The sequence below is a fragment of the Eretmochelys imbricata genome, chromosome 1 (assembly GCF_965152235.1).
Source record: "Eretmochelys imbricata isolate rEreImb1 chromosome 1, rEreImb1.hap1, whole genome shotgun sequence".
Lineage (NCBI taxonomy): Eukaryota > Metazoa > Chordata > Testudines > Cheloniidae > Eretmochelys > Eretmochelys imbricata.
In genome coordinates, this window is record NC_135572.1 from 58,687,349 (window position 1) to 58,704,091 (window position 16,743).

A 16,743-nucleotide genomic window follows, 5' to 3' on the forward strand; every position below is an offset into this window, starting at 1 on the left:
ATAATAATAATTTGAACCATGCCTTGCATTACCAATAAAAGATTCAGTTTTTTAATTGTTCAACATTCTTCAGTAGGAGGAGAAAATAACTCTTGGTCCCAATCATGAAGTCCAGGGTTTCAATGGATCATTATTTGTATTAAGCTAGTGCCATGAGGTTTCAATGGCAATCAAGGCCTCTTTGTTCTGGGCACTGTATGAGCAATCTGTTACAGCATGCTTCTGCCCCAAAAAGTTTACACTTTAAATAGACAAGATAGACAAAGGAAATATCATAAAACCCCCTTTACAGAACAGCAGCTGAACGTGCCCAAGGTCCTGCACAGTCTGTGGCAGAGCTGGGAACTGAACTCAAATCTCCTGAGTCCCAGCCCAGTACCTTAATTATCCATGGTTTTAACTGCACACCTTCATACACAGCGAAATTTTATCACTCTATCCCTTCTCTAGCTACAGGCAAACACACCCCCTCATGTTGTAACTTGGAGGGCATTCAAGTCTTCCACACAGATCAGTTTATAAACTCCAAGGCTTCGGCCATAACCACGATTCAAAATTGCGTTTAAACATTTAATTTTACAGCGTTAGTGCCAAAGTCTCTTGTGCAAGACAAAGAATATTTAAAAGAATGGACTACAGTAAACTGAAATGTGCCCTGTATACTCACAAAGGAGAACCTGTTGTATTTTCATTTGATATAGAAGGCTGTAACCTAGGTTTGCTCCTCTGCATCCCATCTTCAGTAGTTACATCGTTTACTTTAAAAAATAATATACAAAGACTTCAGCAATCCACATTACATTTTTACAATTAAACTTACAAGTCACCACATTATCAGATACCAAATACATTAAAGACACTTCACTTTTGTGAATTACACTAGCCAAAAAGAAAGAAAAAAAGCGTGTGCTAATGAAACAGTTTAATAAAAACAAACTACAATAGAGAACTTAGATAAACCTTACAGACTCCCCAGTGGAACAGATTTCAGTGCGTCACCTACAGCAGTGCTTCTCAAGCTAGCTGATGTGGGGGACCGGCAATTTTTTTTCCCCGATGTGCGCGCAGACCGGCAGCTGATGGCTCGCGGACTGGCACCTCCACTTTGAGTAGCACTGACCTACAGGACTTGGATAAATTTGCAGAGAAATGGGCTACCACCATTTATCTCCTCCTTCCCCCCAACAAGGATCAGAATATTGAACTGTATCTGCCCTAAATCTTCTAAGTTTGATCAAGCTGCAACCCTGGAATTTCATACAGCTACTATACATAAAAAAATATACATACATAGTGCGACAGTAGAGATATTGGTTTATTAAAAAAAAAAAAGATCTAAAATATAACCCAGAGTTTGCATTGTTTGAGCCACATTGTGAACTGACTTGCATATTATGCAACCCCAGTGTAGTGTGGAGAGCAGGGGTCGTCGGCAACCTATGGCACACGTGCCAAAGACGGCACACAAGCCGATTTTTTAATGGCACGCTGCTGCCTGCCGGGGTCCCAGCCGCCGGCCCCGCTCAGCGCCAGCTGCTGAAGCCAGGCCGGGACCCCAGCAGGCAGCAGTGTGCCGTTAAAAATCCTGCCTGCCCCAGCCCACTCTTCTCCACCCCCCACCCATGGGGGCAGGGTGAAGAAGCTTGGCCCCGCCATGCTGCGTGCCGGCCCCTCCTCCTCTTCCTCCCTGCCCCCGATCAGCTGATGGCCCTTGCGAGGGAGGGGGAGAACCAGAGCTGCTGCTCCGTGGAGGAGGCAGAGAAGGGGTGGGGACAGGGCCGTGGGGAAGAGAGGTGGAATCAGGGCATATCCCCTCCAGCCCCCTGCCGTGAGCCGCTCTGGGTAGGGGGCTGGGAGCACCCCCATGACCCCAGCCCACGACCCCAGCCCTCTGCCCAACCCCTGCACCCTCCTCACACACATCCCAGTCCTCTTCCCTGATCCTGCACCCGCCTCACACACACCCAGCCCTCTGCCCTGATCTGCACCCCTCACACACTCAAGCCTCCTGCCCTGACCCCTGCACCCTCCACACACACCCAGCCCTCTGCCCTGACCCCTGCACCCTCCACAACCCCAGCCTTGACTCCAGCACTCCTCCACATACCCAGCCCCCCCATGCCCTGACTTCTGCACCCTCCTCACACACCCTAAACCCCCTGCCTTGACTCCTGCACCCCCACACATTCCCAGGCCGCCCACACCCTGTGCCCTGACTCTTGCACCCCCCACATTCTCACCCCCACCGTGAGCACCAAATGGGAGCTCCTGCACCCCCCTCCCACATTCCTACGTGCACCCCTCACACCAAATGGGAGCTGCCCAGGTAAGCACTCCACAGCCAAACCTCCTGCCCCAACCCTGAATCCCCTCCCTCATTCTAGCTCCTCGCCAGACCCTACACCCCATCCCCCAGCCTGCGCCTTCACCCCCAGCCCTGTGCTCAGTGCACTCCCACCCTCAGCTCAGTGCAGACAGAGAGGAAGAGAATGGGCTAGAACCAGGGAGAAGGTAGGTACCCACTCTGGGATCCCGGCCCTGCCCACATAGACTGGCAGTGGGCTGAGCGGGGCCAGCAGCCAGGACCCTGGCTGGCAGGAGCCCGTGAACAGAACCCAGACCGGCAGTGGGCTGAGTGGCAGTGGGCTGAGCTGCTCAGCCCACCGCTGGTTTGGGGTCCCGGCTGTTGGCCCCACTCAGCCCGCTGCCGGTCTGGGGTTCTGGCTGCCAGCCCCTTGCCAGCCAGGGTCCAGGCCGCAGGCCCGACTCAGCCTGCTGTCGGCCTAGGTGAACAGAACCCCAGGCTGGCAGTGGGCTGAGCAGGCCGGCGGCGTAAGATCAGCATTTTAATTTAATTTTAAATGAACCTTCTTAAACATTTTGAAAACCTTGCTTACTTTACATATGGCAATAGTTTAGTTATATAATATATAGACATAGAGAGAGACCTTCTAAAAAACATTAAAATGTATTACTGGCACACAAAACCTTAAATTAAAGTGAATACATGAAGACTCAGCACACCAGTTCTGAAAGGTTGCCGACCCCTGGTGTAGAGTTTTATGAGGTGCAAATCAGGACACAGTTTGGCCCTTTATTTTTATGTTGGGAGACTGATTGCCTTATCTCAGTAAATGCTTTATTGAAATACTCTACAGAGCATTCATTCACATACACAAGCTTCTGGATTTATTGTGTCCTCTACATCACCACATGATGCAATACTATATTTTAAACAGAATTAACTAATGACAGACGAAAAGTATAATGAAATAGATCATCAAATTGAAAGGGATCTTACAAAAGTTTCACTCAAAGGCAAAAACTAACTTCTCTTAATGTGCAGTAATTTTAAGCCCTGCACACCTGCATTGCCCACAATTAATACAATAATGTAAACTCTACAAACCTGCGTCATTGATATTGTCAGCACTGGGAATAGGACTGGTTAACTAATGCTTCCTCTTCTAAGGCAAATCACTACATTTTTCATGAGGCCTTACAGAAAAAGTAAAGTATGGGGCAGAGGGTGGGGAGAGAGAGAAGTCTGATATTTATAATTTCTGTTTGACAAATGGTGGGTTTTAACAGGTTGCAAACAGGAAGAGAGAATATGTTAGTCTCTAAGGTGCCACAAGGACTCCTCACTGTTTTTACAGTGGTTTAGATTCAGCAGTTCATGGACATTCCTCCCCCAGATCATTAGACTAAAGAGAATTCACATTGTGGACCTAAACCAGGTGAAAGGCATTCTTTTAATATAGGTGCTAATACAAGACTGAGGCTATGTCTATACTAGCACTTTTGTCGGTAAAACTTTTGTTGGTCAGGAGGGTTTTTTCACACCCCTGACCAACAAAAGTTTCACTGACAAAAGCGCCGGTATGGACAGTGCTATGTTGGCATGAGACGCTCTCCCACGGACATAGTTACCACTGCTCCTTGGCAGTAGTTTAATCATGCTGATGGGAGAACGGCTACAAAGGAGACTTTACAGTGGCTGTGCTGCTGTAAGGTCTGTAGTGTAGACGTAGCCTGAGATTTGATCGCCCTTGCAGTTTAACATCATGATCCTGCAACTCTCACTTAACATCAGTGGGAAACTCGAGCAACTAAGACAACGGTTCTCAAACTGTGGGTCGGGATGCCAGAGTGGGTTGCGACCCTGTTTTAATGGGGTCGCCAGGGCTGGCGTTAGACTTGCTGGGGCCTGGGGCTGAAGCCGAAAGTCCAAGCCCTACCGCCCATAGCTGGAGCTGAAGCCGGAGAACTTCAGCCCTGGGTGCTGGGGCTCAGGTTACAGCCCCCACCCACCCGGGGCTGAAGCCCTTAAGTTTTGGCTTCAACCCCCCCACCCAAAGGCGATGGGGGTTAGGCTTCAGCTTTGGCCCCCTGCCCAGAGCAGAGGGGCTCGATCTTCAGTCCCCCTTCCTGGGGTCGTGTAATAAATTTTGTGTCAGAAGGGGGTCGTGGTGCAATGAAGGTTGAGAAACCATGAACTAGGATCAGACCATGAATGAGCTGCTTGTCAATGCATTAATGTCTGCAGCAAGCTTTTCCTCTTCTCCCTTCCTCTTCTGCTCTTTTAGGAATTACTAAAGTGATAAGCCAAAAAAATTTAGTCATTTCCATTATGAATTCCCTGCCCCATTTCTAAAACCCTTTGTTTACTTCTAAAAGAAATAAGCTACTCACATTTATCCCCACAGGTTTTATGGCTTGACCAGGAAATACATCAAGAGCTCAGCCTTTCTTCTCTCCCTAATTGCTATACCAGAAAACATGATGCTTCTCATTTTAGGTGTCACATCTTCCCTTGAAGGGAACCGTACATACATACTACAATTGTGAAAACCAAGAAAAAGAAAACACAGTAGGGCCTGATTAGACTAACACTACAGTTGGTCTACATGCAATACTAGTAGGTTTTTCAGGCTTATTTTATTCAACTTTATGCTCCTGTTGATTAAATCAAGATGACAAAATAGTGGAGAGTGTAGAATAAATGGAGTTGAGATGCACACATACCATTTGTCAATGCTAAGAGATTGCTTCCATCAGCTCTATCCACCAGTATCAAAGCTTGGAAGCATTCTGTTTACAAAACAAAACAGATATATTGTTTCTAAATAACAACGTGTAATTAAAAGGAATGATTGACAAATAACAGGAAATTCACAGCATAAGTGTCCCACAGTAACTTCTATTCCTGCTACACTAGAATCTAAGCACTGCAACACATCCCCTGACAGAGGCCTACATTTGCTACAATAATGTTACAGCTGGTCCTGATAGTGGTAACTCAGGACTGAGAATTCCCTGGATTTGGGAAAATTTGTGGAGGTTTTTTTTTCTGATGGGCATTTCAGAAGTCTCCATCCCCATAATACATTTTAGTATAGTTTAATGTCTTTACACCTTCTCTCCTAGCTAACCATCTTCTTGCTGAGAAGGGCTGGATGCTGTTTCTGCCAAAGCCAATTATCGCCATTTTCAAATTAGCTACAATGTTTATTAAAGAGCAAGGAAGCAAGAGAGAAAGTCAGTCTCAAACGCCAGTTTGCCATATAGTAACTTATTGTGCTACCCTATATAAATCCATGGTACACCCACATCTTGAATACTGTGTATGGATGTGGTTCCCTCATCTCATCTGAAAAAAGATACACTGGCATTAGAAAAGATTCAGAAAAGGGCAACTAAAATGATTAGGGGTTTGGTCCCATATGAGGAGAGATTAAAGAGGCTAGGACTTTTCAGCTTGGAAAAGAGGAGACTAAGGGGGGATATGATAGAGGTATATAAAATCATGAGTGGTGTGGCGAAAGCGCAGTCAACCTGTGGAATTCCTTGCCTGAGGAGGTTGTGAAGGCTAGGACTATAACAGGATTTAAAAGAAAACTGGATAAATTCATGGAGATTAAGTCCATTAATGGCTATTAGCCAGGATGGGTAAGGAATGGTGTCCCTAGCCTCTGGGGTTGTCAGAGGGTGGAGATGGATAGCAGGAGAGAGATCACTAGATCATTACCTGTTAGGTTCACTCCCTCTGGGGAACCTGGTATTGGCCACTGTCAGTAGACAGGATACTGGGCTGGATGGACCTTTGGTCTGACCCAGTATGGCCATTCTTATGTACCACTACACCAGCAGTTAAATGGCAGTAGAAGCTTGCATTGATATTTCATGGTGATACCATAACAGGGACTTTATAGAACAGTGTGAGAGTTAAAGTCTTATCTCACATTTTTATTGCATCAGCACAGGAGTTTAAATTTACTCGTACAACACTGTGCTGCTGTAATGTTGCATAATACCAATACTGAGGGCTTGTATACACAAAAGTTATACCACTTTAGCGATACTAGTTTCATTTAAGCAGAACAGCCCTCCTAGTGTGGAATGCATTATACCAGTATAAAGGCGCTTTCTGTTAGTATAGCTATTCTCATAGAAGGGGAATAAGCTATACTAGTAGCATAACTGCCATCCACACTGGGGGTTGTACTGGTATAACTATTTTGGTAAAAGACTTACACTCCTAACCAAAATGTTAAACCCATACGAACACTGTGTGTAGACCAAGCCTAAGGAATCTCTGAAGACTTGCACTGAAATTAGTTTCACCTCTTAATGCCATCAAAGCGATCTTGTAATGGACTCCCCAAGTTCTTCCATTATAAAGTTTTTCCTGCTGAAAATCTAAAGTTACAACGGAGACTCCAAAGTTAACAAAGACTCGCAGGAGATCATAATTACAATGTGAACCCATTCAATTAACTGGAGAATTCAGCTTCTAGTGCAAAACATGCTCAAGAGAAATGAACACACAAGGCTCCACAGTTATTTCTCACGCATAAACATCTCCGCTCCGTATACATAAAAAGCCACACTGAGGATTAGCTGTTGGCAAAATTACATTAATAAAAGCAGAAAAATAGGTTTTCAAGTGAGCTTGTCAAAACGCATATTAATCAAACTAAGCACCCCTTTGGAGGCAGCAAGGAATTTTTTGCTGAGCATGCCTCGCTTCCCATTTACTCGTTCAGGCCTGGATTTAGGTCTGGGGCTCCCCACCCAATGGGGATGCTTTTGAACACAGGCTACATCTACACTGGCATGCAGACTTAAGTACTCGACCATGTACGTGCTTATGCATGCTCCCCACAAAATGCCAAATATCTACATAATGCTGTGCTGGACATGGTGAAACGCAGTGTAAACGTATACACTCACATCCATGCTGCTGTTAGGCTAGGTTAGCGCTACCAATTCAGGGATGGTGTCCCAGGGTTCTGTGCAGACAGGGAAACGCTCTAGGAACCAGTTTGCTGTGTGTTGTTGTTACCATCTCCCACACAGTTGCCAATGGCGGTTCCTGATCACGTCAGCCCTCATTGTTATTCTTGCTGAGCTGGGTGGAAGACTTGAAGCAACGGAATGGTGCTCGGTTCTGCTCCTACTCCTTATTGCGAGACAAACATTTATGCAGTGGAGTAGGTGATTGGTGAAATGCTCAATGGAATTTGAGCAGAACTTTGACATATTGAAGGTGGCTGACCCGGAGGGTCAAGGACAATTCGTTCAGCTCACATGATACAGATATGGTAAATGCCAATATTGCCACCGTATGCCCTTGGGTGGACTGTTGCTTCTGGTGAAGAAGGACCGGCAAAGTGTTGTGGGATCACATGGTTTTGGAAAACAAGAGATGGCCAGCAGTAGCTTCAGAATGTCCCAGTGAAGAAACAGACCTTCAAGGAGCCATCTGAGGAGCATGCACCAAACCTCCAGCACTAAAACACTGGATTCAGGGAAGCCATTCTGGTGTAGAAGAGGGTGGATATTACCCTGTGGAAGCTGGCAACACCAGATAGCCATAGGTCCATTGCAAATCACTTTGTGGTTAGAAAGTCCACTGTCGGGGTTGTGGTTGTGCAGGTCTGTGAGGCAAGTAACACTGTGAGCTACCCATGGGTGGTTGTCATAAGAAAAGTTCCAGAAGTAACAACAGAATTTCCAAGGATGGGGTTTCCAAACTGTGCAGGGGCCATCAATGATACCCATATCCCAATACTTTGCCCACCACAGGGGGCGAGTATGCAAACCAAAAAGGTTACTATTGACTCATTCTGCAAAGGTTCATGAACCTCAGAGACAGATTCATGAATACACACTTGGGAAACATGGGAAAGGTTCATGACACCAGGGTCCTGAGGAGATCAGGATTGTACTTGAAGGAGGAAGAGGAGATTTTATTCCCCAGAAATAATATTGTTCTGTATGGTCTATCTGTGCCAACTGTTATTTTGGGGAATCCTGCATACCCATTCCTAACTTGGCTCATGAAACCATATTTTGACATTAATGACCCTGGAAAATGGGAGTGCGGTTACAAACTCAGTAGAGCTGCACAATGGTCATGGAGCATGTGTTTAGTAGACTCAAATCCCATGGGCGTAGCCTATGCACCCGTCTGGATGTCAATGTGGCAAATGCCATTGCATGCCACACACTGTATAGCATTTGTGAGGGTGAAGGGGAGTGCTTCCATCCCGAGTGGGCACAGGACAAGTCTGGTTTAAAAGCTCTGCACAGGCAGCTGGATCCCATGCATATTCACACTGGTCCTGGTTCCCGGCAGCCAAAGGAAATCAGGATGCCATATGTGCATACAACTTGCACAGGGGAAGATGAAGAACTGGCACAGTGTGGTGGAATCACCCAGGGAGGCAGAGGATGACATCTATTTCTTCTAAAGGACATCCTCACACCCTATGCAGCTGTGGGACAAACACATGAGGTACATACTTTTAGGGCTACATAACTTTGTGAGGGTTTTGTTCTCCTATTTCCTGTCATTCGTTTCTCAAACTCGGCACCAGGGGCTTTTCTTGCGGTCACAGACTCCTAGGTGGGTGACAGGGGAGAGCAGTAACCCATCCTCTGGAGCCACCAGCAGGAGTTGGGCCCTGCCTTCCTCTGAAGCCACGAATGCCCAAGGAGCATGCAGGCAGTGTGAGTTCCCTACATTCCTGAGGGTGGTGGGGCTCAGGCTTCTGGCTGGGGTGGCAGGCTTTGGCCATGGGCCTTTGGGCTCCAGCCCCAGCCATGCTGCAGCGGATGTCAGCCCCAGGCTCACCACCCCTCCCTCACTCCTGGCCCTTGCTGCCTTCCTACCCACCTCCCCATCCAGGGCTTAATTTGTCCCCCAGCTAGCAGGGGCTGAGTAAATTTGCTGTGAAAAGTGATATTTATATGTTTATTAATAATCACTTTTCTCTGCCTCCAAGCTAGCTAGTATGTCTGTTTCTTTGAAAAGTGATATTAACACATGTACAAATATTACTTTTCACAGCAGCAGACTTACCAGCTAGCAAGTCTTAAAAAAAACAAACAAACAAAAAACAAAAAACCCCAACAACCTAAAAAGCAAAAGACAAGAACATGCAAAGCACCTTATTTGTGTTTCTATTCTGTGTAGGTCCAGTAAAGAACAGAGACAACAACTGTACATTATTTTGAGTTCGCAAAAAAAAGCCTGTATAAATAAATTACAATGATTTGAACAGAGATATGTACATATTTATTTGTTTTTCCTAAAGTTAATTACGTTTTTTAGGAAAAATTGTCAGAGTGACGACTGGCAAGAGTTGGTGGCAGCACTCCGAGGCCACCAAAATATTTGTTGTGAGAACCACATTATAGCCGCTCATTCCTGTGACACTGCACCCACTAAAGACAATTATAAACAGGGCACCTCCACTGAGTTCTCACCTTAGAGTTGGGTCTGTGCTGTGCTATGGCCAAGCTGTAATGTAGTCATTGTAAAATGTTTTTCTATTCGCTAGTCACACTTGTTTACAACTTTCTGTTATCCAGAGCACTCAATCTCGGGGCGGGGGGGAGGGAGGAAGGAAGGAAGGGAGTGCGCACGCATCAGCGATTCAGAACCCGACCAGGGGTATTCTATTTGCTACCCAAGATCCATAATCCTGGATGCCCCATCATCTCAGGCATTGGCACCCTAGCAGCAGGATTGTCTGGCTATGTGGACTCTCTCTTTTCAGGCCCTACACTCCCAGCTATCTTCGAGACGCCACTGATTTCCTGAGGAAACTACAATCCATCGGTGATCTTCCTGAAAACACCATCCTGGCCACTATGGATATAGAAGCCCTCTACACCAACATTCCACACAAAGATGGACTACAAGCCATCAGGAACAGTATTCCTGATAATGTCACGACAAACCTGGTGGCTGACCTTTGACTTTGTCCTCACCCACAACTATTTCACATTTGGGGACAATATATACCTTCAAGTCAGTGGCACTGCTATGGGTACCTGCATGGCCCCACAGTATGCCAACATTTTTATGGCTGACTCAGAACAACACTTCCTTAGCTCTCGTCCCCCAACACCCCTACCCTACTTGCACTACACTGAGGACATCATCATCTGGACCCACGGAAAAGAAAGAAGCCCTTGAGGAATTCCACCACGATTTCAACAATTTCCATCCCACCATCAACTTCAGCCTAGACCAATCCACACAAGCGGTCCATTTCCTGGACACTGAGCTAATAAGCGATGGTCACAACCACCACCCTTTACTGGAAACCTACTGACCGCTATGCCTACCTACATGCCTCCAGCTTCCATCCAGGACACACCACACAATCCATTGTCTACAGCCAAGCTCTAAGATACAACTGCATTTCCTCCAATCCCTCAGACAGAGACAAACACCTACAAGATCTATCAACTATTCTTAAAACTACAATACCCACGTGCTGAAGTGAAAAAACAGATTGACAGAGCCAGAAGAGTACCCAGAAGTCACCTACTACAGGACAGGCCCAACAAAGAAAATAACAGAACGCCACTAGCTGTCACCTTCAGCCCCCAACTAAAATCTCTCCAGCGCATCAAAGATCTACAACCTATCCTGAAAAATGATCCCTCACTCTCAGACCTTGGGAAACAGACTAGTCCTTGCTTACAGACAGCCCCCCAACCTGAAGCAAATACTCTCCAGGAACCACACACCACACCACAAAACCACTAACCCAGGAACCTATCCTTGCAACAAAGCCCGATGCCAACTCTGTCCACATATTTATTCGAGTGACACCATCATAGGACCTAATCACATTAGCCACGCCATCAGGGGCTCGTTTACCTGCACATCTACCAATGTGATATGTGCCAGCAATGCCCCTCTGCCATGTACATTGGCCAAACCGGACAGTCTCAAGAATAAATGGACACATCTGACAACAGGAATCATAACATTCAAAAAACTGGTAGAACACTTCAACCGCTCTGGCCACTCAGTAACAGACTTAAAGGTGGCAATTTTGCAACAGAAAAGCTTTAAAAACAGACTCCAATGAGAAACTGCTGAGTTTGAATTAATATGCAAACTAGATACCATTAACTTGGGTTTGAATAGAGACTGGGAGCGGCTGGGTCATTACACATATTGAATCTATTTCCCCGTGTTAGGTATCCTCACATCTTTTTGTCAACTGTCTAAATGGGCCATCTTGATTATCACTACACAAGTTTTTTTTTCCTGGTGATAATAGCTCATCTTAACTAATTGGTCTCTTACAGTTGGTATGGCTACTTTCACCTTTTCATGTTCTCTGTATGTGTATATATATCTTCTTACTATATGTTACATTCTATGCATCCGATGAAGTGGGCTGTAGCCCACGAAAGCTTATGCTCAAATAAATTTGTTAGTCTTTGAGTCCTCCTGTTCTTTTTGCGGATACAGACTAACACGGCTGCTACTCTGAAACCTTCTTTTAATTGTTTGCTGTCAGTGGTGCTAATGATTGCAACTGGTCAAGGTTTTGGGGGCAAAGAGAGGGGCTGTTTATGGACAGGGTAGTGGCAGATGCTGTCACTGCTGTAATGATACTGAAGTTTTGATTTCTGCACGTGAACTAAGCCATAAAGATGTTTATCTACCGCTTTTCTTGTTGTCGCAGAGTACTACCGTTTTCTGTAAGCACATAACACTAACTGCACTTTCCCCATCCCTCCTGAGTATCCTTGGGACATTTCTGAACCTGGGTAGGTGTGGTTTGGGACAGACAGAAAGCATTTGCAATATCATGGCAACAGAGAGTAATACATCATTCAATTTCATGTTCTATGGATTGTGGGGCCCAATCCCGAACCTGAAAACATCTTCTGTTGATTACATTTAAGAGAGAGGGGCCACACACAAGTCAAGGAAATGATAACAGTTATTAAAAAGTACTATGTGGAATGTGTAATTAAAATATTTTTAAAAAGGTCAGCTAACAATTTTTAAAACATTAAAGGAATACATTTATGAGCACTGACCAAACATTGCAATCTCTGCACCCTTACCCTTGCTCTCCTCCTGACAAGAGGGGAAATGATGGGAAAATCTCTCTCGGGGAAAACAGGGAAGATCTCCTGCACGGGCTTTCAGGTGGGCACTGGGTGGGGCTCCAGGACTCCCACAGGCTCACCCTCCAGGAGGAGAATAAGAGGTTCCCCCTAAAAGGGGTTTTGAGTGAGGGTGAGGTCCCAGGAGTCCTGCAGGCTCTCTACCCAATCACTCAGGGGGGTCCATAAAAAGGAATCCTCCAGCTGCAGCCAGAGGAAGAGGTGGTGGGTGGGGGCGATATCTGGAGGTTCACGGACAGATTCAGTGGCTCCAGCAGCAGGCAGACACTGAACTCATTTGGCCACCAGTTCAAAGAGCCTCTCCATTAGGGAATGCTTCCATTCCCTATGAAGGGCCTCCAGTTGCAAGAACTGGCTCATCAATGTTTCTTCCTGACGAAGAGCCCAATCCTCCTGTGCTCCGAGGAATTCAAACTTCTCCTGGTTCCTCCTGTCCATCTCTATGAGCAACTCTTCCCTGGTCCTTCTCTGTCTGCCTCTATGATCTCTGGGTTGTTGCTCCTACGCTCCCGGTGGAATGGCTTACCTCTTGGGAGCCAAAGGTCCTGCCAATTAGAAGAAAAGGGCAGCATTATAAATGTTTTCTTTTTTTGGAAGAAGTCAAGAAATCCCACCCCATGACACAACTTTTCTGTAAAAGGCTACCATTTTGATACTTTTCAGGGTTTCAGAAATGCAACGATTAGACTATACTGGATTGTCAAATGACTTTTGCAGCCCATGAGGAAGGAACAGAGGCTAACAATGCTAAGAAAAGTGTACTAATGTTCCAAATATAAAATGTTCACACTGACTCAAGGGGCTGGAGGAGTGAGGAGGGGCAGTTCCTTCCAGGGGCTATGTTACCAGTTTGCAATTTCTTCTTTAAAGGATGGCTAACATCTGGAGAACACAGCAGTTTTCAAGGTACCAAAATTGAAAACAGAAATGGCTTTCCAGTCCTCTGGAGGAGGAGATCTTTCTGCTACTGATCCCCCACACTATGTAATGGACGGAGTTGGTCAGCTATGAAGGTGGACCAAGCAGACTTGCACTGCCATTGAATCTCAAGACCCAGCTGGAGTTGCACCAGAAATTTGCTGAAATAAGCTTACAGGACTGAGAAGCAATTCATCTGGGAACTGATGCTATTCTCAGCTATCGTACGGGGTTTCTGTGCAGAGAGGCAAAGCAAAAACATCCCCCACCTGCCTCAGCCTCCCCGGATAATCCTGTCCTGTGTCTGTCAGGAACCAGGGCCTGCAGCAGAGCCAGTCTCCAGGCAACCTAATGAACACAGCTCGCCTATAGTTAGGCTGCCTGATTGGCTACATGGCCTGATTGGTTGGAAGAGTCAGCAGACTGGCTCTTAAGCAGCAGTTTGGCAGCTGCTAAAAGCATTTGCCTAGTGCTGTGATAGTTCCTGTCCCTACTTGTTCCTAGCCCTAATCATGCCTTGGACCCAGCCTTGCCTCACTTCAGATAACCAGATCCTGACCCTCAGCTCCAATTCCTGACCTCTGACCCTTGGGTTTCTGTCTCCAGCTCTGACCCTGGGCTCAAGTTCCTGACCACCAACTCCTGCTCTAACTCCTGTCACACTAGACATGACCACCCACATCCCAGCCATTAACAGTTTCAGCAGCCCAGCACAAACGCTAAGGGAACTAGAACTGATATGGTGAGCATGGATTCTACAAAGGCCAATCTCTCTCCAACACACAGCTGGAGCCCTACAGACCTTGCAAGCCCTGGCAGTCACCATGCAGGTGCAGAATGCAGTCCTGCAAGCCCAAGCTGTACCACAGTCAGCTTCCTCCCCCCCGGCAAACCCAAGCTCCTACTTCTGCTACACTCACAGTTGTACCCCACTAACCAAGCCTCAGTGGGTCTGATTGTTAGCCTGCTAACTGGGGGCCACTGCCTTGGGCATCTCTGCTGCTGGAAAAAAAAATCAAGCCTGCTTCTGGGACAATTTAAGGACTTCATTCAAGCTATGGCAGTGATCTTCGCGGACGCAAATTCCAAGTGTATGGCCGAAACTGTGCTTCAAGTGCTCTAACAGGGTGCTGGCCAGTTGCTATAGATACTCAGCAGAGTTCTAGCACTGAGTAGTAGACCTCAAGCGGAAGAAGGCCACCCTGTGCTACTACCTCTGGGCCTAAACGACAATATTAATGTTGTGTTATCATTTCTGGCTTGGCCTAAAGGATGAACTGGCATATGTAAACTCCCCTTCTGGCCTGGATGCCTATGCATCAAGATCAACAACTGCCTGACAGAACAGCACCAAGAAAAAAAGGTGGTCCTCTTGGCTCCCACTAGCCCTGCCCCATCCCCCGTATCACTAGTCCTCTCTCCACTGGCCTAACCCATGCAAGTCAATCAGGTCTGGCTACAGAAATGATGCCATGCCTCAAGCCTATACTGCAAACTTTGCACCAAGCTGTCCTGCCAAGTCCAGTCTACACCTTGGTTGAGAAACACCAAACCCCAGCCTTGACAGGAAGCTCCAGGCTGGATACGTGCCCTTCTCCTCTTCCAGCAGTGTACACCAACTCTCGTCCACCGGTACCCTGGTGACGGCCAATCCAACTCCCTCTCCAGCTCCAGCACCAGCACCCTGAGATGCCTGGTATCAGCCAAGAAGCACTGGTGGACTTGGGTGCCTCAGGCAATTTCACAGTCCTGGAGTTCACCCGTCCACACAGTATCCTCACCCAGCACAAAGATTTGAGTTAGTGGAGTTCACAGATGGGTCACCCCTTTCATCCAAATCAATCACCCACCAGACAGCTCCCTTAGAGGTAACTACCCTTTGAGGCCACCAAGAAATTCTCTGGTTTGGACAGATGTGTACCACATTCATCAGTTGTCCTTGACGTCCCCGTCTCATCACCCATGACCCTCGTCCACTGGCAGTCAAGCACAGTATGCTTTGATTTTCCATCTTGCCGACAAACTTATTTCATGAGAGACGCTCTGGGACCAGTAACCCTTTGTGGCACACTCGTTCCTCCAAGGAATCCAGAGATGCAAAGAAAGGATTCAAAAGCTGCCCCAGCAATGCCCACAACCTCCCAAATAACTCCACGGATTCATGTTAAATATCCACACTCTGCCAACATGTCAGACAAAAAGAAATCTGACATCCTACCCCTCCCTTGGGGCCACGACTGCCCCATTCACCTCCAGCTGGGAGCGGAGGATCCCTTCAGGTGCATTTACGTGCACTCCGAACCCAATCTACAGGCACGCTGGGCCTATCTTGAGGAGAACCTGCAGAAGAGGTTCATTTGCACCTCCACATCCCCGCAGCTTCTCTGTGGCAAAGAAAGATGGCTCCCTCCAGTCTTGTGTGAACTGCTGAGCTCTGAACAAGATTACAGTCTGAAACCAGTATCCCTTTACCACTTATTAATGAGCTGCTCAAAAGACTCTGCTTTAGCAAGGGGTCTTCACAAAGTTGGACCTCTGTGGAACTTAGACCTTGGTGAGGATCCTGGAAGGAGACAAATGGAAGAGCACCTTCTGTACCAGGGATGGCTACTTTGAATCTTTGGTCATACCATTTGGGTAGTGCAATGCTCCTGTGACCTTCCACCATTTCATAAATGACATCTTTACGGACCGCTGGACCAATTTATTGTCAATTACTTGAAGGACATCCTCATTTTCTCTGGAAGTTAGGACCTCCACAATGATCATGCACACGCTGTCTTAGAGAGATTCTGCCAAAACCACCTCTATACAAAGCTCGAGAAATGTGAGTTTGATAACGATACAGTGGAATTCTTGGGATATATCATCTCACCCAAGGGACTCGCCATGGACCCACAGACCTACATACGGGACAGCAATATCTGACTGGGCTGTGCCCAAGGATATATGCAGGATCCAGTCATCCCTGGGGTTTGCCAATTTCAACAGGCCATCTATTAAAGGATTCTCTAGCCTGGCTGCACCTATAAGAGTGCGCCTACAAGTAGCAGCCTGGTTCACCTGGTCCACGGAGGCTCAGTAAGCCTTTGATTGACAGAAGGCGGCATTCACCTCAGTACCAATCATGATTCACCCAGATCTCACTAAACCATTTAGCACTCAGGCCAACACCATAGATGCAGTATTATCTCAACATGCAGGCCCCTGCAATCTATTTTATCCCTGTGCCTTTTACTTCCAAACTAATGCTGGTGAAAAAAAACATCTTTGGGACATGGAGCTACTGGCTATTAAGTCAGCTTTCAAGGAGTGGCACCACTTTCTAGAAGAAGCCCGATTCCCATGGACCACAAAAACCTAGAGTAT

General features: G+C 46.7%; 1 protein-coding gene and 1 long non-coding RNA gene across 2 annotated transcripts in view; both read right to left on the reverse strand.

Moving 5' to 3' along the window:
• Nucleotides 1-16,743, reverse strand: part of SETDB2 (SET domain bifurcated histone lysine methyltransferase 2) — a 104,906-nt gene that overhangs the window by 69,217 nt on the left and 18,946 nt on the right. The window contains 2 exon segments of the mRNA XM_077827597.1: nt 668-758; nt 5,029-5,094. Coding sequence (XP_077683723.1) covers nt 668-758; nt 5,029-5,094 — 157 coding nt within the window.
• Nucleotides 9,564-16,074, reverse strand: LOC144261601 (uncharacterized). The gene is made up of 2 exons (XR_013345326.1): nt 15,296-16,074; nt 9,564-13,001 (listed from the first exon to the last, which is right to left on the reverse strand). It is a non-coding gene; the product is annotated as an uncharacterized LOC144261601 (long non-coding RNA).